We start from the raw sequence: 26,053 nt of genomic DNA on the forward strand, positions 1-26,053 counted from the left end.
TACAAGATGCACCTCACTGCAGTTATTTCAGCCAAAGGGGTAACACTAGCTATTAGGGGGAAGGGTATCCTAATTTTTTCTTCAGTAGGAATACACATTTTTGTTGATATTAAACAAAAAATAAGTTAATCAAGGTTAATTTCTGTTGCCCTAAAAATCACTTTTCAAGATCAGACATCGATATATGAACATTTCTTAATAAAGAACTGAATATTTAATTTGTTGTCCTAATTTTTTCGTAGGATATGCATCCTTCAATAGATGCCAATGTTTACACAAAATACAATGGAAATTTTCACTTTGGGAATGATACTAACAAATGTTCATATGCTGTTTACCAAAATTTAGTTTTAATTTTTATCAGGTCATGTTCCAAAGAAACTGATTCATTTGTGATACGACAAACTCTGGTAAACTGACTAATATATACAGTATAGATTTTTTTACCACTGGAGGATAAAAACTATCATATGCTAGTAGATAGTTCCGATCAGTCATTTTGGTAAGTATTGGTAAAACATTTTGGTCCATCACTAGCTTGTATTATTTGGACATCTAGGAAAGCGATTTCATGGAGACTGGGTGTCATAGTGAATTTTATATCATCATGGGCACTATTTATCACATCTTAGAAGGCAGACAGGGAATAAAATATATATTGATTATTAACTTTAAAAAAATGATAATGTATCACCTGAATGCTGTATCTGGTCAGAAGGAAAAAAATTCCTGTTTTGTAAACAACATTTAATTTATATAGCCGGAGACAAGTGAATGAAACCTTATACAAATATTTCAGAAATTATTTCTATTTTACCTTTTTATTTTACCTTAAAAATGAGAAGCAAAAGATGTATTAGCATTCACACATTCTAACAGTGAAACAAGGTGCACTTGAATTTCTGCCAACTATTAAAGTATCAATCACAGGAGATTGCTGCTGAAAAATGTCACAATGTTGGGATATATTCCTGAAATTAGCTGTAAGTTTCTATTCAAATAGTATCAAGTTTTTCAGCACCCAAAATCTGCTGAAAAGTCTACCTCGGCTTATACTTGAGCCAGTATAAAAGTTACCTAGTTAGGTACATGGGCGTCGACAGAGGGGGCAGTGCCGCTTAACCCTTTCCAGGACGGATCTTCCCTTAGCTGCCCCGTCCTCCCTCGATAGCAGTGCGCCACTACCCAGTCCTGCACTGTCCTGACAGCAAATTTTGTGCTTGCATACTAGCGTTGTGCTGTGCACTGCCACGTATACACACATACAGGGGAACCGGGACGCCGGAGCAGCAGGGGGGGCCGGAGGAGGGCCCAGGGCCAGTAGCCCCGGTGGGCCCCAAGCCCCCCAGTCCGACCCTGGGTTAGGGGGAGCCAGGGCGGGAATGAAGTTGCAATGAGTGAGGCTGCAAGAAGTTAATGGGTGCTCTCAGTGGACAATTGGCCCTTGTGAACTAACTGCCACCCACTTCTGCCTGCTGCCTATAGGGACACCGCATAGCCCGGGGGACTCTGACAGGTGAGTGGCTCCTTATGCTTATGTTACTCGGGTTCAGCTGCGGGGGGCATGCCCTGCCCTGAATATGGGCTTCTCATGTCCTGGGCCTGCTTGGCATGTTGGGATGGGACAGTAGCACCGTAGCTTAGTGTTGCGGTTATCTCTGGCACTGTTTTTGGATACCAAAAGAAAGGTGATTTAGTCACTGGTTAAAATAAAAATGTCCAACCTAGTTATTTGTCTGCACAGTTTTATATAGCAAGTATATAGTATAGGTAGGCAATGGAACAGGTTGATCTGTCATTTTTCACCCTAGGCTTATACTCGAGTCAATACGGTTTCCCAGTTTTCGTAGGTAAAATTAGGTACCTCGGCTTATACTTGGGTTGGCTTATACTCGAGTATATATGGTGAGTATAAATCCATGGAAAAGTTAAAAGAAAGTGCACATTAAAATAACCATAATGACCCTTAAGGGAAAAATTCCAAACTTAATAGACTAGTTAATACTGCTTAACTGTTTTCCTTTTTACAGGACAATGATGTACAACCTGCATTTTAGCACAAAACTGTCACAAAAGTGTTTTTGTTTGTAGATATATGTATATGCCTAGTATTTACTATATGCAAATCTTAGACGGTAATTAATCAAACTTGAATTTTTGCCAAAATTTGATTTTTTTTTGCACAGTTATAGTTTCAAAAACCCAAATGTCTGGTACTAATTACACACAAAAACAAAAACTTCAGTGTTAAACTTCGGTATCTAAAAGCTGGCAAGTTCACTTTAGAAATCAATCGGAGAAAAAAATAAGGCATTTTTTAATCAGAAATGTTTGAGCTTTTTCAGCTTGTAAACAAACTGATAAGCTGATAAACTCGAGGTATTTAAATTTTTACCACAATTGGATTCAAATGATTTTTTTACATTCAGATTGTTTAATAAATGAGCAAACATTTGAGTTTTTTTAATATTGTGAGTTTATTTTAAGTAGAAAAAACCTCTAAAACCTCACAAATTTGAGTTTTGATAAATAGGCCTCTTAATGTTACTGGACTATAAATTTCATTAGGTCCACATCATTTAGTCTTGCGTGTATTACCTTGAGATTGAGATGGATCTTATAATTCAGTAGTATAATATAGATCAATAAAAATATCCATAAAGTATCTGCCATCAGCATGATTGTACTAGCCAACTAAAAATGTTGTGAATTGTTCATGGTGCATACATTGACAAGCTACACATAACTCATTAACATAAAAGCCTTGTTTAGCCAAAGTTTCTTAGAGTGTAGAGAGTCATATTGATCAAAGATATTGATTCCTTGCCTGAACGGCAAATCTTTTTAAACATTCTCTCACTTCACATGATTGACTGTCTGGATCAAATTTCCTGTTTGGTATCTCTGATCTTTTGTTTATCCACACAGGGTATTAAAACATGTTCTTTAGTATACTTTGAAATTCTGGAAATACAGGTTTGGAAATCTCTGTATTTATACAGCTCTGCTGTTGACTTTATATACTTCTCTTTCATCCTTTCACCATTTACTGTACTTTTGCTCTATAATGATAGTGTATAGATGAATGAAAGAGATTTAAAGTAGGAAGAAGTCAGTCAAGATAAGTATTCCAAAGTCATCAGACCTTGGGTAGACAATATTTCAGATTTATCTGTTTTGTTTCTGTTGTTAGCAACAACAGATATGATCCATCAATTATGGCTCCAGTATGGTGCGTTGCTACTGTTTTACAGTATCCTGTAAGAAATATATTCATAGTTCTGCTGCTCTGACATAATTATGTTTTCAACGAATACAATAAAATATAATTGTGATACAGGCATGGGATCCATTAGATATTACAGATATGGATCTGTGTTTAAGTAAAACTATTCTAGGCCAAGGAAAGATTATTTTAGAGCATCAGAGACATGAATGGGTAAAGAACATCATATTAAGCTATATAACTTATCACAAAGCAGCAGAAATAATCACAGACTAATTTAACTATGAGAAGACAAAGTTGAAGAGCAATCTAACAGGTCGTTGTATTGTGTAGCTTCACTAAATTCATGATTATCCACATAACTGTCCTATAGGCCTCTATCTTAGCCATCCAGACCTCTATCGATCGATCGATCGATCGATCTATCTATCTAATCCATTTTATCTTATCTATCTTATCTATCGTATCGATCTTATCGATCTTATCTATCTTATCTATTTTATCTTTTCATATACAACATATTTAGCTTCTATTATCTGATCAGTAGCTAATAAAGTACTATATTTCTATTTCATAGGTATTTAATAGGTAACTGTCTTCACTTTCATTGTGTCGTTCTTCAACTACATTTTTTATTTTATATTTATAGAGGATTGCCTGAAATACAATGGATCCAGTAATATGCATTCTTACAAAAGCAAATCTTGAAGATATTGGTTCATGACAACAATGTTTACCGTCAAATATGTAATCTGTAAAATATGTAATATGTTTTATATTTTTTTAATACTTATATATTTTTCTTTCTTCTAGTCATTTTTTTTTTTTTTAGATTTTTTCTTTTTTCCTTGGTCATTGTATACGTGCAAGAACTGATACAGTTACTCTTTAAAATCTCAAATGAAATTTGAAACATTTTCCCTGAAAAGAAAGTAAAAGAAAGCACTGTTGATGATGAAAATTACAAAACTGAATGCCTGACATGAGCTTAGAGTATTGTTACTGATTACATCTATTTAAACACATACAGAATTGTGCAGCTTATTCATCACAACATTTCTTTTTCAGTTTCTCAGTGATTACTTCAGCCCAATCTGTTGGTTGCTTTCTCTGTAACTTTCTCCATTACAAGGTTTTATCTCTACTCAGTGTGCTGTTATAAAATGCTATTTGTCAGATATACTGTTTTAACTACTGTTGTCACATAAATTTGCTGATTTGCATATTTATATATTTCAGATGTTTGTTTTACTTGCAACCTAAGGACACAAGGACTCTGGATTCATGCTTGGATAGACCTTTTAGAGTCTGTTCTCCCAAACAAGAACTGCTTCATGAGCAACTAGTAAGTCCGATTTCTTTAATTTGTAAAGATTATAGACACTATGGGTTGTGTTAGTTAGAGTTAGAGATCACCACAGTCCTCTAGAGTGAAATTCCACCATTCTCCATTTATTTCTATGGGATTTTGAAAGGCGTATTTATCAAAGGATAAACTTTCCCTTTCACCCATTGATAAATACTCTTTTTAAAAATCCCATAAAAATTAATGGAGAGTGGCGGAATTTCATTCTAGAGGACCGTGGCGACCTCTAACCTCACTCTTGATAAATATACCCCTAAATATATTGACATGTAACTACATATAATACGTGTTACTACCCTACTATTGTCTGGTAGGATTAATGCTATATTATATACTTAATAATGTTTCCCTTCTATAAATTATTAGGATGTTGGAAGTCATAGACAAATAGACAATTGCAGATTTGGCAAGCAACTTTTATAAGATTTTATTGTATACTGTTGTGTAAGTTACATTGTAGTAATTTGTGCAATATCAATATTCATAAGGCATAATCAGCCTTCTTGCACTGTGTTTTCCAGGGAGTTAATAAACATTAATTTAAACAAATGAAAATATCTTTATTTAGTTGCAATTTTTAGAAGATGTGTTGCTCTCTGATAGACAGTGGCTGGCTTTAAACCATCTATAAAAAGTAGTTAGATTTTTTTAAAGAAAAGTATATGTTAAAGTAAACCATGTAATCATTTAAATCAGAATCTATGGGAGATCAAGTGTTTTTTTTCTTCTTCCTTTTTTGTCTAATAAATATCAAAAGCTGTGCATGAACAGTTAGCAAAAAGAATACTGATATTTGGTAGTAAGTATTAATTGCACATATGCTGCTCATCTGTATGAACGGTTTGTTTAAAAGACTTAGATGATTTTATTAGAATATTGTTCAGGGAGGATTATTTATCAATTTTTACATTTTTGATTTTTTTTTATTTGAAATATTAAACTATCATGTATGCTTATTTACTGAAAATGTAAAGTATAAAAAACTTATCAAATTAAACTGAATAAAACTCAAATGCATTAATTTTGGATTCTTCTTATCAATTACAATGCATCATTAAATAATCAATAATTGGAAAAACTTGAATTGAAAAATCGCTTACATTTTGCCAAGGACAACTTCCAATGACTTCTACATGAACTCACAAGCTTTTATATGCTAAAGTTTTATATACACATTTTTTGAATTTGCTGAGTTTTGTAAGCATCAAACATTCGAGTTTTGGAATTCAAAAAAACTTTTTCATAGCAGAAGAACTGGTATTTGATTGTTGCTTAATCAGCCCCTCAGTATAACTTACAGATGATGGAAAAAATAACTACCAACAACTGTACCAAGTCTATAAATATTATAAAGTCCATAACAATTATAAAGGAGTTTTCAATATATGAGTTTTACAATTTATTTTCCACACTGAAACAGAGCATTATAATAAATGTCTGATTCTTTTTTTTGCCTACATGTAATTACACTGGAGAGCAAGAATTTTAAAATAGAATGGCATTCACAGAAAAGATTTCAAATGCATTCCACTGGATTGACACAGGTGTTAGCTGTTCTGCTGTGTGGGTTCCTTAAGCATAAGGAAAATGTCAGCTAAACTTTTCTGTTTTATTGACAACTGCCCATCTGAGTATTGTGTAAGACAAGAATTTGACACCTTAGATGCATTAAGCTGGCCATAGATGCAAAGATAAAGTCATATGAATCTTTGTTTTGTATGATTTTTAGACATGCGTGAATTGTCCCGACATTTTTCGGCAATGGAGATCGGTCTTTAGTCGATTGGAATGATAATGATAATATCTCTGCATTTATCGCCTACAGTATATGATGATGTCAATGGGTAACTGTCACTACTATTTGTCGGACAAACTTTTTTTTTCGTGCAATTGCTGTCTCTCAATTAATGACCAGAACATCATCTGATTTGTTCTTACTACTTTATTCAATCTGAATGGTTAGTGGTAGGTCGGGACATTGCAACAAAGGATCATGTGTCAGACATAAGGATATATCTGCACGTCTATGACCAGCTTAAGTTGTGGTATCACGACATTCTGTAGCTGTTACATTACTTTTGACAGTTAGGATACAAAGACATAGAGTTAGGATACAAAGACATAGGGGCAAATTTACTAAAGGGCGAAGTGACTAACGCTGGCGAAAACCTGCCAGCATGACGTCATTTCGGCACTTCGCTGATTTACTAACGGGTGCTGGTGTAATTATGCCAGCAAAGGAGATAGACTCTACAGCAACTTCGCACTCTTAATGCCAGGCTTATTTTTGACCTGGCAAAAGAGCGTTACTATGCAAATTCACTACGTTTTTGTTTTTACTGAACGTTACCTCTATCGCCAGACTTGTCTTTGCCACCTCAGACCAGGCGAAGTGCAATAGAGCAGATAGGACTTGGTCCAAAAAAAAAAAAGTCCCAAAACTTGCATTTTTATAAAAAACACACATCCATAAACACTGTCTGGCAAATAAAATGTTAATCCACAAATCCATGCATAAGTTATTTTAGTTTGTATTTTGTCATGGGGGCTTCCATTTCTGCTCATTACACATTCATCCTGTGCTGCTCTAACAGCAGGCACAGCATTACCTGTGTGCTTAGAGGCAGCCACTCTGTAATGAAAAGCCAGGTCGCACTACGACATGAGAATCTAGCTGTACACTCCCCCTCCCCTCTCTGCCCATGCGTGTGATGTTTGGAGGAGAGAGGTCACATGGTTTGCAGGGAAGCAATTACTTTCACTTTCCTACGTCCTGCCTGCTCTACAGCTGCACTAGCAGCCCCTCCTCCCACAGACACTATCAAAGCTCCTGCCCTTCTGTAAAATTGTTCTCTGCATTCCTTTGGAGGGGGGAGCTTTCTCTCCTTACTGCCTTCCTAGTTAGTTTTATTGGTTACTAGATGAGGTAAAGGAGCTGTGAGTTCCCTCTGCTATCCACCTTACACAGACCTTGCTCCTATCCTGCCTGCAATTCTTCTTTTTTCATTAACTACTTACTGCCTCCTTTCTCCTGAGCTATTTTAACCCTTCCTAGACTTCCTCCTAAGTTTTCTTGGTTTTCAAGTATGTCCTCCTTATTTTATTCTTTTTTTCTATTCCCTGTCATCAGTCCTGGGAGTGTACTCCTGTGTTTCTGCCATTCATTTTTGTGTAAACAAATATAATAAACTATCTATATAAAATATTTTTTCCAGTGCCCAAAATGAATTGTGTGCGTGTGTGTGTGTGTGTATATATATATATATATATATATATATATATATATATATGTATGTATATATATATATATATATATATATATATATATATATATATATATATATATATATATATATATATATATTTGAAACGAAAGTGGGGGCAGTGAACACAGGACTATCTTATTTCAGTCCTTCTGAAGTGGTGTCAGTGGGAGCTTATCTTGATACCTGCCTATTGTTCAATTGACAGGCTCAGCAGACAAGGCTCTATTTACATTACAGCAGCTTGTAGGAGGGAGGGGTAATGACATCACTCCAACTTGCAGTGCAGCAGTAAAGTGTGACTGAAGTTTATCAGCGCACAAGTCACATGACCTGAGGGCAGCTGGGAAATGTCAAAATGTCTAGCCCCATAGCAAATTTTAAAATTAGATATAAAAAAATCCATTTCTTGTTCCTGCGGATTTCAATGCAGGATTCTGCTGTAGTGTATATTAACTGATACATTTTGTAAAAAACATGTTTTTCCATGACGGTATCCCTTTAAGAACAAGAATTACAAGTCTGAAGAAAAATCATGGATTGGAAATTAAATATATATATATATATATATATATTTATTTAAATATATATATATTTAAATAAATAAATATAAATATATATATAAATATATATATATGCTGGAACAAAAATTTATATCTATAAAGCAACAAAACTTCCACACACATAGGTCTTGATAAGTGAAAAAAATTAACTAGCATTTAATATATATTTAATGCTAGTCTCTGTGATCTATAGGCCTGACTCTCAAGTACTGTACCAGTCTGCAGGCACTGTAGATTCAATGTTTCTGGCTGATTCAATGTAGGACTTCATGTTGCTCTCACACTCATGTTGAATCATCCACCAAGTGAAAGGGATAATGGATAGCATTAACTGCAAACAACTTACAAGTTAAAATCAAATGTAAAAAAATCTACCTGAAGAATAGATAATTTATTTCAAAGAATAAATGAAGTATGTTTGAAACATTAACCTTTTAAGAGAAGTTGGATGAATGCAGAGCACACTTGAGCTCCTGTGTTAATGAAGTGGTTCTCTTATGTACAGTGATTTTTGAAGAAAAGAACATGTATTTATATGCAGTATGTACACCATGTAATAGTAGCTATGGACTGAAAGCTATAATTAACCATGTTCCGCACATTTCGGTGCAGTGGTTAAGCACACAAATAAGTCAACGGAACATCAAAGACAGAAAATTATGAATATTTTAATATTAGTAATTATCACTGTTGCATTTCCATTCATCCACATACTGTTTTCCTTACATTTGTAATTGGCAAATAAGTATATTCATGCAAAGAGTCACATTATGTTTCTTTTTTCATGCAAATACTACGGCCAATTTATTAAGCAATTATGTATTGAGAAAACAAATTGTGAAAATTGGCCAGAAAAAACAATCGTAATTGTCGATAGTAATTTTCTCAAGCACTTTTATTGTAATTATTTTTTCCCATCTTATTAGAAAACTTAAGATTTTCAGCTTCATTGAAAATTCATGGAAAGATATGACTCTCTTTTGTGCACAACTTTTTTTCAGGGAAAAACTGTGGCTATGACTATTAGGAAGAAAGTGCTCAAGGGAAAAAAGTCCTGTTTTTCCCCCCAACCTTGAAAATTGCTAAATTGGCCTCCCTAAGTTAGTGCTAATGCTCTAGGAAGGAAGAAAACTACCTGGCAATTATATCACAAAGGAATTGTCCAACATGTCTTGCCTCCTCTGCACTGACCAATGCACACAGCTAACCCAGGTTAATCTGATAAGGATATTTAATACATATATATAGATGAGATAGGAAAATAAAAAGAGTAATTTAGCAAATATTAAGTTTCTCAGCAGGGAAAGTATTATTAGGCATGCTTTTACTTGAATGTCTTGCAAGTGATATTCTTTCCCAAAATGATCAAAATATATTTGTTTTAAGCACAATTTTAATGGTAATTGCCTTTAGTTGATTGTACAGAAAGTTTAATCTCAGTAATTACTTTTTAACCAGCATGTTGCATATTGGTTTTTGACTAAAAAATACCCTTGAAAACTCAGTTTTTTTGTGGAAAAAACAACTTGACCTTTGATAAATAACCCCCTTAAAGTTTTAAATTATATATAATATTTTTATTTTCCTAGCATAGAACTATACTGAAATACCAAATCCTACAGTTTTTCAATTTGAAATTTCTTTGCACTGTTAATATTGTATGAATGCATTGTACAAAATTGAATTAATTTGTTTTTCTCTCTCCCTTGCCCACCAATATGTCTTTTAAAGACAAATACCCTATTAGTGCCACAGCATATGGATTTCCAGAACACATGTGATGAGGTGAGTTACAAAATGGCATGCAATTTTTTACAGAAAGAAACGCTTAACATTTCTATTTTTAGTACATTTTTCCCTTAGGAAATTTGACAGTACAGTGAATTCACCTTTAAATGCAGTGGCATAACTACCAGGGGTGTAGAAGTGCAACTGCACCAGGAACCATGGCCCCTGCACCCCTGATGGGGCCCAGGCTGAGCTAAGATGTGAGCTGTTCTACAGCCTCAGCTGTACAGAGAAAAGCCAGGGCTGCAGCTGATGATGTCACAGCAGGGGCGGGGCCTTCATCGGCTCCTTCAGTCTCCCTCCCCTAATGGGGGCCAGGCCATGCTAAGAACTGAACTGTTTCTGTAGCCTCAGCTGTATGGAGAAAAGCAAGGGATGCAGGAAAAGCAAGGGCTGCAGCTGACGATGTCACGGAAGGGGCGGGCCTTCATTGGTTCCTTCACTCTCCCTCCCTGGTACAACTGCTGTAACTGTAAGCTCTCACATTGGTCTAGAGATTTCATTATATCATATGGGGGGTGATTATGTGCAAGTGAACAGCCAGATATGCTTTGACACTAAGGGTCACACTTTCAGTATTACTGAGGAGAAAGATAGTTACATAGTTAAATTGGGTTGCAAAAAGACAAAGTCCATCAAGTTCAACCCTTCCAAATGAAAACCCAGAATACATACACACACCCCTCTCTACTTTTAATTAAATTATATATACCCATACCTTTACTAACTATAGAACTTAGTATCACAATAGCCTTTGATATTATGTCTGTCCAAAAAATCATCCAAGCCATTCTTAAAGGCATTAACTGAATTTCATCATGTGTGAACCATGCATCAGAATTGGGACTATTAAGAAAGAAACCTTCACTTACTGGTTCCTCATTTGTGTAGACAGATGAAAAATATGAGTTCAGAATCTGTGCTTTTATTTTGTTTTCATCAACCAGCTGACCCCCCTCTGATAGTAAGGGTCCCACCCCTTCCTGCTTCATTTTTGTACTATTAACATATTTAAAAAATTATTTTGGATTTTTTTTACTGCTTGCTGCAAAAACAAGTATATTAAAAAGGCAAGTACAGAAAGAGGGGTAGATAAATTGTTGCATACAAGAAAGAAAATGGAATAGTTGTGGACAGCAGAAGAGAAAAAGTGTAGAGGAGGGGGGAACAGAGAAGAACCACTGAGGGATGGGAACAAGAACAAAATATGAAGAAAAAATTTTAAATTATTAAAGCTGGCTAGTTGTCTCAGAATATCACTTTCTACATCATACTAAAAGTTAACTCAAAGGTGAACAACACTTCTAGGGGGGCCTAGTTTTAAATTTCTGTGCCGGAGCCCTTAGGGGTCTAGTTACGCCACTGTTTAAATGCTAAGCAGAAGTAAACCAAAGACAGTGTCGGATTGGCCCACTGGGATCCCAGTGGACCCAGGTATCAGTGGGCCCTCATGCTGCTAAACGTTTGGCCTATTTCATGGTCATTCCATATTTATATGAGAACAAAGTGGCTAAATAGGTGGAATAATAGATTATAGTATGTAAAGAAAAGAGACTAGGAGAATAGTGGTTGAGTGAGGAAAGGAAGAAAATAGTACTGAGGGTGGGCCCCTGGTCTAAAAACTTTTGGTGGGCTCCTAGTCTAAGGATTTTGGTGGGCCCCTGGTGTCCCAGTCCAACACTGACCACAGATATCAGGGGTGTGACTCGGGATAACCTGCGATGCAGCTCACCTGCAATTTCATGGGCATTGTGGTTAAACAACAGTTCACATATGACTCCCCCTCACTTGGGTCTCTGTTTGGCCAGCTCCCCTCCCTCACAGTTGCAGGGTCTGCCCCCTCTTTAGTTATGCCACTAAAAGATAAATCAGATCTTGCTGTTTTTATATTTTCTATATAGAACTGTCTTTCTTGTCTATGCTAAATGTGGCTTCTTAGCAATATCTTGCCGACAGTTGCTCAATTGGATTACATGGAAGAAATGAGATTACATTAAGATCACTGAAGATAAAATCAAAATTGAACTGCTACAGTGCATTGTTACATTGTATATAATTAGCCTTGGAAACCATTAAATAAGCCAAAACATGAAACGTTAATTAGCAAAGAAAGCAAAACGGAGCAAGAAAGATTGCTCTGCTATTTACTACAAGATAAAAAAAATAATATATGATGTTGTGAACAATGATATGAGCACCAACATTGCTTACATTGTGCAAATTTTTATAATTAATACTTTTCTCCTCCATCTCCTCTGCTAAAGTTCCAAATTGTGGTTATATTATAAGATGTTCAGACAGAGGTTTTTCACTATGAACATATTAACAGTATTTTGGAGTAATGGGAGGTTGTGGTCTAAGGTCACTTGCTCAGGAAACAAGGCACTTAAAGCTATTTATTGGTACAATGCACAATCCTATTATAAAATAAAATCTTTTTCTAGTGTTTGGACTAAACACTGGAAAACTTACGCCACCCTCAAGCCTCTCTTAAAAATGCACAATGCACAATTAAAACTCTCAATGAAATAACAGTCTAATGAAGAATATTACATTGCAAAATGCAAAGTTGTTATTATGTGCATTTTTTTTCTCTAATTTTTTTTCTTTAATTACATTTACCTTTAAAAATTTCAAAAATTGCCTGTATTTTCAGCTTTACCTTGTGGAATGAAACATTTTTCACACACTTTTCCTAAATAATAATGATATGGAGAAGCTGCTCGTATACAGTACCTCTGATTACTGCTCAGCTACTGCATTTAGATTTATTTAGATGTAATCAGAATTTGCCATGCCAGCAGCGCTGAAAATAGAAATCCAGATGACCTTTACCTAGATCTCTACTCCAAACTGATCTCTGTGGAATGTATGTGTCTATTAAACATTTCTCAAAAAGAGGGAAAAAATTATAAACGGCAAATTATCGTATTTATTATTACTTTTTCTAAACATAAGATTTTGCTTTGGTTCTCTGGCACATTGACTTAAATACAAAAGGTACTTTGCTAAAATATGTGCCATCTGTTTAACATGTATGATTAAGCCTCTGATAATAATTATGTTAAATTGTCATGGCAACCATGGAATGAAATGAATAACCTGTAATTATTATTATGTAACCTACAAAAATAATCATGAGTGAAAATATTTCATGCCATTCTGGAAATACAAAAAATTACTGTTAAAGTAGCTGACCGTACACACTAGTTTAATAAGTATAGCAATCTAATTCACTGGCATCTGAATTTTTATTTTTTGTAATTTAATCAGAACTAGTTAATGACCTATTTCTAACAGCATAAGCTGCATGTTAAAGACTGTGCTCAGAAGTAAGACATGCTTATTCACTACAAAAAAGGAAATCAACCTATTAAGAATATTGTCTTCTATTTCATGATGTAGATCACTTCATAATCTTCTTTCTTTATATACCCCTCAACAAAATTGGGGATATTACACTATGAGAAATGAATAACGTTTATAGTGGAATCATATCTATGTATATAAATACAAAAGTTCAAGCCATAAAAAACAAAGACTTCCAAATGCACAGTAAATAAGGTTTTAGGGCCAGCCAAGGAGGAAATTAAACTCTACAACCTAACCCAGTGTAGCAGGATAATATCACCGTACAGTGTTATAACAACTGTGCATTTACAGCTTATGTTAATCAGTAGATTTCTGGACATCTGAGAAAGATAATAGTTTAATCAAATTATTATAGATAGGGTTCTAAAGCATTTCCTGACTCAACAATATGGTCAAATATTGTGATACATTAGTCCACTGTGTATTTCTTCAGAAGCCAAAAACTGCCTATTCTGTTGAACCATGATACAACTAGCCTGTTGAAGACTAAAGGATAAAGCCCAAAACATGCCCAAATAATAGGAAGGAGTCACAAAAACAGGTCTTTCAAAGATGTTTCTTTTAAAAGGTAGATAAGATAGAGAGAGAGGCATGAAAATGAAACTCAAACAAAGGTTTAATTTGTATGCCCAATATTATCAATCACTGAGAAATTATGGTGTCACGGTGCTGACAAACTTATGCACCAAAACTTAACTTCTTATTTATCTGATTCAGTATGCTTGTTTAAGAGCTGTCTAGCTAAAGTTATTTCAGATTTCATTTGCAAGCACCTAATATATTCAAATCTATCAAAGTAGAATGCAATCACTTTTCTGCAGACACTCTGAGTATACATGTCACTTTGTAAGTAAGTGCACTCTGCTGATGAACAAAGATAGATTACATAGAGAAATGTGACATTTGTGCTATCACCTCCGACCAAGGAAAGCAAAGTTATCCATTTCCACATTTATAATTTTATTTCTTTTATTTCATGGTTTTAAGGGATGTTATTTGCTTAAAACAAAGCATAATATACATTGTTTAGAAAAAGGTAACATTTTTGGAAACAATGATATTCCCCATTTCATTACCATTTATCACTGTACGAAATGCTTCCTTTTTTTAAAAGCTCTAAAAAGTTGAGATTTATTTAAGTATAAAAACCAAGAAAATTTATGATACAAAACTTCACCAGGTAAAAGTTGTTGAGGTCCTATAGAAGTCAATAGGAGCTGCACAGATCCTATTGGACCATTTTATATTAATTTGGACTTGAATTGTTTTTTGTTTTAGAGGTATTCATATTGTTTTGGATCGTTTAGCATAGTTTTCTGTTCGTACTTTTTTTATTTAAATGTCATGACATTCATAGTTTAGGGGGGTTATTTATCAATAGGGATGTAGCGAACTGCCGATTTGGTGTTCGCGAACGCCGTTCGCGAACACCGGCAAAAAATGCGAACGTTCGCAAACAGTTTGCGAACTTCGAACACCCGCTAAAATCGTTCGAATCGAACGATCGAAGGATTTTAATCGTTCGATCGAACGATTTTCATTCGAATCGAACGATCGAAGCATTCGATCGAATGCTTACATTTGTATTCGAATCGAACGCGAACTCAAAATGCGAACGTCGCGCGACGTTCGCGAACATTCGGCGGACGCGAACGGTCGAAGTTCGCGCGAACAAGTTCGCCGGCGAACAGTTCGCTACATCCCTATTTATCAAAGATTGAATTTTAGCTTGAATGAACTCACAAGTCGAATGGTATTTAAGGAAAAACTCAAATGGAAAAAACTTGAATCAGCAAGTTCGGGGTTAACAACCTGAAAACTCAAATTGATAGAGTTTTTGGATAAAAACTTGAATTGCTCAAACTGATCGAGTTTTCAGGCAAAACCCTCCTAAAAACAACTCTGACTTCATAAAGGCTATTAACATCTTCAAATTGTTCAAGGGATCTCTGCCATTGACATGAATTCGAGTTTTTTTAACACAAAAATAACCTTGAAAACTCAAATTTTCGTTCAAAACACAAGTCGATCCTTAAGATCAATATATTCAGTGAATTATTATGATGGCAGTATCTTGCAGGATCTGGACATTTTCCTTAAAAAGGAAAAAAATGAAGAATAGTGTAAAATACTTGCCAATGCTGTAATATTGTTCCCATCTCCTAAAAAATGTAATACTTGGGCAAACGATCTTTCATCTTGGAAACAATACCAAACACAAGACAGAATGGTGTCTCAAGAAAAGTCCCAGTGAAAGTCTCAATCTAAGAATCTGTGGCACTATTTAAAAATTTGGAGCAAAACTGTTAGCTGAGGAAGCTCATCAACCAAAATCACAGGATATTCTATAGCACATATTTACCCCCAAAATCTTAAAGCTTTAATAACAGAAAATGGAAGCCATAAGTATGGTGAATACTTTTCGGTTAACTATTTATTTCTCACAAACCAATTTCTCACTGAGAAAAAGTAACATTTAAGTGCTGTGAAATAAAAATATCAGAATTGCAGTGTAGAATTTCTTTCAGTAAAATATGATATTGGTCAAGAGACTGAATACAAGGCACTGTGTGTGTGTGTGTGTGTGTATTGGTGATTATCTGAATTTGTACTTTACCTTTATGGGATTACAGCTATCTTTATAACAAATAGTAAGTCAGAAGATTAGCTGAGAAGAGTGATCCTTCACATGAAATAGCCAGAGTTATGACTGCCAACACTACTGCAGCCTTGAGATGTATTACTCCACAGGGTCTCTAATGACATATCTATATTACTGTCCTTCTATCTAGATCAACATTCTGTACAAAAGAAAAGGATTTAAAAAATGAAAGTACAAATTTGTGCTTTTTTAATATTTTTGGTTGTGATTGAAAAAAACCTCTAAATCTACACAAATTTGAATTTGATAAATAGGATCAATGTCTTTCTACAAAATGTTGCATTTATATAAACTTCCTATTTTCTAAAATACAACTGTGCATAAATAATGCATTTGAAGAAGTATTCTAAATCTGTCTTCAATAATGTATGTTGATATTTAAACTGCAGAATGTGACAGTGATTTTCCAATTTATAATGCTATATTATAACTACAGGCAACGTTCACATGCTTAAAATGCAAAATGTCTCTTTTTAAAATGCATAGCTTCCATTACAGTCCTCTCTCATTTTTTTCCACTATCTGTAAAATGAACATTCAAATAAAAATGTAACCAGCTTATTATTTTGAGTCTTTGCAGTAGAAGTATCAGAAGGTGGTCAATGAATTTGAGGGATGATTTATGACTTGAGTGCCCTTCTAAAATGTCATTGTATAGCACTATAAAGGGTAGGCATCAGAATCGATTGTAACTGTATTTTTATTTTTACTGAGTAATACAGTAGGTCTCTACCCACTCCACATATAAAGACAGGAATAGAAATAAAAAAATAATTGTGATCCAAAGGACTTCAAAATATCTTATTAAAATCAAGTCTCTCTTTTACAACTAAAGGTCACATTTCAGACAAATTGTATTTCTAACTAGAAACTATGCAGATATCTTGCTAACTGGGTCATACAATATGATCAATAATACAGAACTTTTCTTGTCAACATGGTTGCATAATATCTTCTTATATACAATATAAATTATGTATATAATCCAGAATCTTATCCAGAATACCCGCACTAAAATACATGAATTTCGTTTTCCATTTTAGTCCATTTTATTCCATTTATCAAACAATTCCTGTTTTTTTAAATGGTTTGCTTCTCTATAATATTAAAAAAGAGGAGAAGTTACTGTACCCAGCTGAAAGCTCTCCTTATATGCCAAAGACGTGAGAAGACTGCTAGCCCCAATCTGCTTTGTACCTTTTTTAGCCATGTCTTCATTGTAATTATTATTAGTAAAGCCCATTTTGATAAATGTTTAATCTAATTTGGTTCTGCTTTCTGTTAAAACCTGGTTGTTCTTAGGAATATTTTCTGGGTAAATATATTTGTGTTTAATATGAATTATTTGCCCAGTAAGATAGATAGATAGATAGATAGATAGATAGATAGATAGATAGATAGATAGATAGATAGATAGATAGATAGATAGATAGATAGATAGATAGACTGTAGATCAGGGACATTGGATTTCTTATCTATACAAAAATGTGCTTCTGTTACTTTACTCAAATCTCAAAGATTTCATTAATTATAAATCAAATATATTTTACTATTGTAGAATATCCTCTATACTACATTGTCCAATTTGTTATGTTTATCCATTTTTAACATCACTCTCCCTTTGTCTCATAAATGTTTATGTTGAAGCAAAATACAAGTTAATCAGTAAAGTGTGTGTTCTTTTTTCCAAAGCAGTCTTATTTATGAACTTTAAATGACATCATATGGAAAACTTATTTTTTTCAGTTCTCGAAATTCCTTCCTAATACAACTAAAGATTTTATAGAACATTTCTACCATCAATTCTGTCATGTCTCACTTTCAATCAGCAGTAACACTCCAGTAAGGTGCAACATTAATCCAATCCATTTCAGTCTGGGCTTCTTATTACAACACATGTGACTGCTTCTGATTATGTTTCCTGTCAACCTAACAAAGGTTTCCTAGAACCCAAGGAAGTAAATCTTAATACTTCAAGTTTTCCAAGTATTAACATGAGCAAGAGATTCATGCAGCACATCAGACTGGTTACATTGATTAAATATAATCCATTAATGCTAGTGCATTTACTTGTAACAGAATTACATTTAAAGGCATTCAAATAATGCAAAATGTATTGAATTGGGGTCGTTTTAATCAGTGAGTGACGTTACAGTTAATGTGATTGATGCATTGTAAATCAGTTACTGATATCCCACTGTTGTTCTGAATGCAGCCTTTGTATAGTACTAAGAATATTCTTTAGAAAGTCTAACTGATGAACTTAACAATGATTTTTTTCTTGCAGTTTTTATTCTGTATACTAAATCACATGCAGGTAGTCATGTTTTGCAAACTATATGCACATAGTACCATAATAATCTTACATTCATATGCATATCCAGTAACTCCACTGCATTTTGAGTACAGCGATAGCATGAAATTACTTAAGCCTAAGGAATATTAATTCCAAATAATGGTAAGACATTGAGGAGCTTTCTCTGTGTGAACAGTCATGCAACATCAAACACAAGTCTGTTCTGATCTTCATGAGTGTATAAACATCCATGCATATGGATTGTGATTGAACATATTACAGTAAATTATGGAGACAGGAACTAATTTTAACTTTCTGATTTCCATTCAGAAATGCAAACCTCTGTAGACAAAATTTTCCAGTGTTTTCTTCTCCTTTGCAAAATCTATAAAATGCATTATAACTTGTGGTCATTATTCCTTGTTTTTTTTTAAATTATTTAGTTTGGTGGCACTATTCACAACAAAACTAAGGGGGTGACTTAACACCAAAAATTTGCATTTTTGCTGTGATTCAAGTTGTTCTGAGCTAAAACTCACAAATTTGAATTAGAGTTTCAAAAAATCAAACTTTACAGATTTATTAAGCATGAAATTTTTTATTAAGCTGCAGTTTGTTGAACAGTCAAAGGGAGTGGTCCTAGGCAATTTTTTTAATTTTTTTTTAGCTATTTGAATGTTTTTGAGCATGTAAAATCACTCATTGAAGGTATTATGTTTGTTCCTCATTTTTATGCAATGAGGTTTTTTAATATTTGGATTTTTTAATAAATATGTAAGCATTTGAGGTTCTTACAAAAATGTGAGTATATTCCTAATAGAAACAAAATCTGAAATTATACAAATTTGAATTATATATAGGCCCCCCAACTTAAAAAGACTGTTCCTCATTTATAAGACTAAAGTGAAATATCTTGGAAATGGACATATTATATATTATTATTATTATTATTATGAATTATTCTTCTTGGGGATATGAGCAATGTGGCTCATTGACGCACACTGCATTGTGTTGTCTTAAAAACTGGTGATATATTCTACAAATGTATTGTTTGCATTGTGGGACAACCTGTTCAGGAAAATACATTAACATGAAATTAATGTGTTATTAACATTTGAAAATGATTTACAAAATAAGCTGCAGACTATTCCACACTATTGGCTTTGTATATCATTCAGTATAGTGTTTGTTAGCAAATATCTGTATTCACACCAAAGAGGTGATTCAGCCCAGCATAATGTATCAAATTGTCTTTCCAAAATTTTATTCAAATTTGAAATTAAGCAAAATCAATCAGAAAATTTGCATGAATGTAGATATAAATAACATATCAAATTGTATGCCATGGAAACATTAACCTGTTATCTGTAGCCCACTTTCTGTAGCAAAAAAAAGCTATTCTACAGTGACTGACAATGATACAGTGATAATTTAAATATTCTCAGTTATGTTTGGGCATAATGAAGCAAAATTCAATCCCTTGTTAAAGTGGACCCGTCACCCAGACATAAAAATCTGTATAATAAAAGTCCTTCTTAAATTAAATATGAAATCCAATTTCTTTTTTTTATTAAAGTATTCATAGCTGTTGTAAACTCATTTAAAAATATCAGCTGTCAATCAAGTATTGCCTACCCCGCCTCTATGCCTAGGCATAGAGGCGGGGCAAGCAATTACTTTCACTTTCCATTCAGCACTTCCTAGATGTCACCGCTCTCCCTACATTCCCCCAGCTCTCTTAACGATTTAATTGTGTATCCACTGCATGGGGATGGACATTGGGTCCCTGTCCCCTGGTGCACAAACAAGATTCTGAGATGATGCAAGGCTTGCCTTAATAACAGTATCCACAAAATGGCTCCTTCCTGGTTGCTATAATTATGAGTTCCCAGACTGAAGGAAACAATATTCAAATAATTTATACTGTGTAATTAAAGTTCATTTTGCTTGACTAACATGATAAAATAGGATTTGGATAATTTTGTTTGGGTGACGGGTCCCCTTTAAAGTAGTTTTTCTTTTAATTTAAAAATCTGGAATAATTCCTTGTTAGACTGACTGATTATAATTAGTATGAAGTGTATAATTTGTGTACAAACAGCGCCTGTACTATAGCTTGTATGCCTTCGTGGTATGGGATTCTGGTATAGTATACAATGATTTGGTATTTCAAGTGCAGTCAAGTTCCATAACTGTAATATCATTAACTGTAAAATGAAAACATTTTTAGTCGGTAAAACTAATTTATGTTTGCAAGATAACTGCTTGAAAATATAAGTTGTTATAATGATGAATGAACCTGTATCTGTATTTACTATAGTCCCAGACAAAATGTAAGGACTGCCGGTTACCCTGGTGATCTAGTGGACGGGATGGACACTCGTCGTATCACCGGCGGGGACGACCGCCGCGTGCTTCCAGGTTTATGCACGATGAAGTCACGGCACATTGGCGCGAAATTCAAATGCTATTTAAAGGGATTTTCGTGTTGAGGAAATAGCCCCTTGTTAGGTTCTATTTGTTAGTATGCTGGGTGTTTATTCCTTGTGAATCCTGCTTGATCTATTGATATTGAACCTTGCCTTTCTGCTGATCATTCTGAACTCTCCAATCTGACCCCTGCCTGCTGACTATTCTATGCTCTCCAATCCAGATCCTAGCCTGTCTGACCAGGTTATCCACAGGGAATATCAAGCTTAATATTACATTTCTTAAGCGGGGGCCCAGGTTTATTGGTCCATTTCCTATCGTGGAGATTGTTAACCCTACCTCTGTCTGTGTCAAGTTACCTAATATGTTTAAGTTATCTAATTTGTTTCATGTTTCTATGTTGAAACCTGCCATACAGGTCTAATAACAATCTTGTCCTCCTCCAGTGTTGGTAAAGGGGCAGTCTGAATCTGATGTCAGGGCTAACCATCTTAGGTCTCTTGGTAAGCTTGTGGGTCCAGTGGTCCCTCCTAGAGGGGAGGGTAATATAAGGACTGCCGCTTACCCTGGTAGTATAGTGGCCGGCGGGGACACCCGCAGCATGGTTGTTTCCCCCTTCAGCGCCGGTTCTCCTATGACGTGTGTTTATGTGCCGTGGTGATGACATCATGGTGCAATGTCGCAAAATTCAAATGCTATTTAAAGTGCCCGTTGTTAGGTTCTATTCATTAGTATCCTGGGTGTTTATTCCTTGTGAATCCTGCTTGATCTATTGCTATTGACCCTTGCCTGCCTGCTGACTATTCTGAACTCTCCAATTTGACCTTTGCCTGCCTGCTAACTATTCTGAACTCTCCAATCCGACCCATGCCTGTTTGCTGACTATTCTATGCTCTCCAATCCTGATCCTAGCCTGTCTGACCATTCCTTGAACTCACCGACCCAGGGTGTCTGACTATTCTTGTAATCTGCTTGTGTTGGCCGGCCTGCCTGTCCATGCTTGTCTGTCTGGCCTGTCTTCCATCCAATATCTTTGGTGAAACGATTGTGCCCCTTTGCTTGTCCAGAACCTTTAGCTTTGCTCCTCTCTTATTAAGACCTGGCAGCATCCAAATAGCGGAGGGCTCCTCCCAAAGTGAAAGGCAGCTGTTTTAGGCAGAAGCAAAAACTGAGACCAGGGAGCCTAGCAATAGTTCTGGATATAGGGTGCCGAACGTGGCACAAAAATAGTCTTGGCTGCAGTTTGTGAGGACATTTTTTTAAAAAACTGTAATAAGTATAAAGTATTATCAGGATATACAGTATTTTTTAATTTTCCTCTTTTCATGTGCAGTATTTTAATGACTCAATCTATACTAATTAAAACAAGCCTCTATTTTTTTACAATAACCAGAATATTATTATTCTGGGGTTTTAAATGTTGGATTTTGTTTCATTCCTTGCTGGATGAAATTATTTTACTTTGTCCTAATTTTTAACCTTTAGTCTTATGAGATGCCATGGGATTAAAGGTGGAGACTGATGAGAACATGTATGAAAATACTTTTTTCTAAGTATACCATAATCACCATTTTTAATTTACAGTTCTCACACCTACAAAAGTATATTTTAATTTTAATTGTATTAGTCTTAAATTATTGAGTTAAATAATTAATGATGTGCAATATGTTGGCACTCTAAAAATACTTGATAATGATAATTAATTATAATAATGACCTTGAGGACATTAAGCAGGTTTATTCTATCCCACAGTATTTGAGTGCATGTTGGTGCCCAAATTTAAAGAGACCAGTGAGCTGTTTTGAGACGGTAGTTATTGAAACCACTACTTCTTGTCAAAGGTTTGCATTTCATACATCTCATAAGAAGAATCCTTGTTAACCATTACCTTGTGGTTATTCATCTCAATATTTTCCCCCAAATCACCAGCACAAGTCATACAGCTAAACAAGTAACTACTAAGTCACCGTAATTACTATTTTTCGAAGATCCCAGTTCCATTGTTCATTAAAAAATACAGTGTATCTACTTTAATTTAATTTCATAATTGTAAAATACTATAAAAGGATGCTATTATTCTATACATTTAATGCAACATGTCAATGTAGACTTTACCTTTAAAGGTGTGAATTATTTTATTGTATATCTAGGGTTTACTTACAGTATATGCTTACAAAATATTAAAAGGAACTTGTTCAGAACAGATGTTATTTTATTGCCATTTTTAAAAAGTAAGATACTCTAGAAATGTGTTTTAGTTGGTTTCTTTTATTTAGCTTTTTATAACTAAAATATTTTTCCTCCATCAGCTTTTTCTCAATTTATCTGCCTTTGTATACACTTGCATTACTCACTAAATATTGCCAACAAAAGAAGGATCAAGAGGCGTTAGAGTAATCCCTGTGGAAAGTCACTATTCTGTATAAAAAAATTGACTCACTACCTTAATCATTATGGATGATTTTTTCTTTTATACATATGAGGTGGGGGGGGGGTTCTTCTCATTTGCCCTATTTATACCTTTATCCAACTATCTTCAACACATTCAATTCTTTAGTCATTCTCTTGTAGAGTAGACAAAACCTGTTCACAATTTAAAATTTAAAATTGATGTTAGGTTATGAGACCCTTGTTTCAGTAAGGCAACAGTGAAACGAATACAGTATACTACTGGGCATTGACATACCCAGTTGCAAATCGACAAATTTAGAATAATAATTTTATAAATCTAATTGTGAATACACTGTAAAGAATTTTTTGTGAAGATTCCACATTGTAATCATCATTTTTTTTCTTTAAAAATAGCTGTTGGTACAACACAACCTTCTGGGTTAAAAATTAATTATCAAAAAGTCATGGGTAATGACCTAAATTAAGAGCTATAAATGCAAACTTGCAGTCACATCTCCTACTAAGCCTGCTAAAAGGAAAATTTATTCAGCAAACACACCATTTACATATATCTAGGGTTAATACATAATCTCCTCCTTTTTTCATTAAAAAACATTACCTATTTCCCCTTGGCTCAAGATATCATTCTGAAGAAAGTGGCACAGAGAATTAAATCAGAAATCAGAAAGATATTAATTAGTCCAATCAGTCAAGGAAGCACCCCAAATTATTAACAGCACAAAACTGTCCCATTTCGCTTTGCCTAAAAAAAATTTCACCACATGTTATTATGAGTTATCGTTTTTTTCCAGTGCAATAATTACAAAATGTGTTCCTGGTAAAGCAAAATGCATGGAAGAATTGTAATAATATCATTACCATATGCCCAAGTTTTTTCCCAGGCGCAAAACTTTTTATTTCTTTGGGCAAAAATTCTAGTAAGATTAATACAAACACCTCGAAATCCTTGTTTCCATAAGAATTTTCATGTGACTACAAGCACTTTGTCATGACTTGCCTACCAGGTACCAGGAAAAATCCTTGTCAGTCACCTGGGTTTAGGGGTGGTGGTGGGGGCCCCTGAGATTAGGACAGCCATGATACCCTAATCTGACTCTACCATCACTCAGTGGGTGATCTTATAATAATATTAGCTATTATATGTATTACATAAAAATATAAAATGTGGTAATAAAACGGCCTTTTAAGTATTCCTGATATTTCAAAAATAAACACAAGGGCTACTCACATCAATTTTCTATTGTCGTAAAAACACTTCCCCAACTCCAGATTTGCTGATCAGAAGATCCTGTACTACACTGGTAAGCCCAATATGGTTGAAACTAGTAGTTTTAGTAGCTTTGCTTAAAAAATCTAGTAGGTAAGGTTCAGTTTTAAGAATATTCTATGCAAATTTATATCTTAGAAGTAAACCATGGGGCCAGTTTTGAAACAGGTACAGTATCTTAAGATGGCCATAAATATATAGAGCATATCTATTTAACTATTGGTTATTTTCTAGAACTCTGATACCACTCAAGCAAGAGTCCCACATGCAAATGCAAATATCCAATATCCAATTGTTTCACATTTTATAGTACAAAATATTTATAGCTTTACTCCTTCCCACTATCCTTATTAAACATAAACCCACTAATTTTGAAATCAAGCACCATTCAGTATAGAGGAATTTGTTAATGGATGTAGTCATTTTAGGAAATGAAGAATTTCATCTTCACTCACCTTTTCCATACTTGTAATTTAATCTTTTTCTAGCCAAAACTGCATAATCAAGATGTTTTCTTCTCAAGAAATTTACATATAAAAATTACATTTAGATTTCTACTTTTCTGTATACTGACTGACACTGAACAATTGTTTAATGTATCTATTTATGGAATATATAAATTAAACTAATAACATTTTATTACTTCATTTTCATTAGAGCTGTAAGTTGTCTTCTCAGTGAATATGTGCTTAATTAAACTTCTGTCTTGGGATTCAGTATCTTTCAAATAGTGATGATGGTAAAGCAGTTATTTTTTCCTATAGCTTTTGTGTTGATTATAGAATTAAGTAATCACTGATAAAATGTAACATGTAATCATGTTGCATGCATACAATTAAGAGTCTGAATAATATTCAAATACTATAAATATCCAACATGGTAAACTGCATAATTATAAATGATATAATAAAAATAAATTATGTTTTATGCCAATATATTTTTTGGAGAATGAGACGTCATTCAAATAAAAAACCAACATGAACTATAAATAAAAAGAAATAAGAAACCTTTGTAAAAATCCTCAATACGTGTGCATATTAAAAACCTTTCAAATATATATATAAGGTTTTTAATATGCACACGTATTAAGGATTTTATTTATAGGGAGAGGTCTGGAAGCCCAGTTAGAAAGAGATTGGAGAAATGGGATCGGATAGGGGCATTGTTTATTGTATTTGTATATAAGTAAAAATTACATTATACATAAATCTATTATATATATATATATATATATATATATATATATATATATATATATATATATATAAAAATATATATAATAGATTTATGTATAATGTAATTTTTACTTATATACAAATACAATAATCAATGCCCCTATCCTCCAATCTCTTTCTAACTGGGCTTCCAGACCTCTCCCTATAAATAAAATTATTCATACATGCATACA

At 34.0% G+C, this 26,053-nt stretch overlaps 1 protein-coding gene across 2 annotated transcripts in view; it reads left to right on the forward strand.

Moving 5' to 3' along the window:
* sntg1.L (syntrophin gamma 1 L homeolog) overlaps positions 1 to 26,053 on the forward strand; it is a 279,613-nt gene that overhangs the window by 164,264 nt on the left and 89,296 nt on the right. For both annotated transcript variants that reach the window (XM_018267984.2, XM_041566421.1), the window contains 2 exons: positions 4,466 to 4,571; positions 10,150 to 10,203. In XM_018267984.2, coding sequence (XP_018123473.1) covers positions 10,177 to 10,203 — 27 coding nt within the window. In that variant the 5' untranslated portion in view covers positions 4,466 to 4,571; positions 10,150 to 10,176. The remainder of the gene's footprint in view (positions 1 to 4,465; positions 4,572 to 10,149; positions 10,204 to 26,053) is intronic.

This window comes from Xenopus laevis, chromosome 6L (genome assembly GCF_017654675.1).
Source record: "Xenopus laevis strain J_2021 chromosome 6L, Xenopus_laevis_v10.1, whole genome shotgun sequence".
Lineage (NCBI taxonomy): Eukaryota > Metazoa > Chordata > Amphibia > Anura > Pipidae > Xenopus > Xenopus laevis.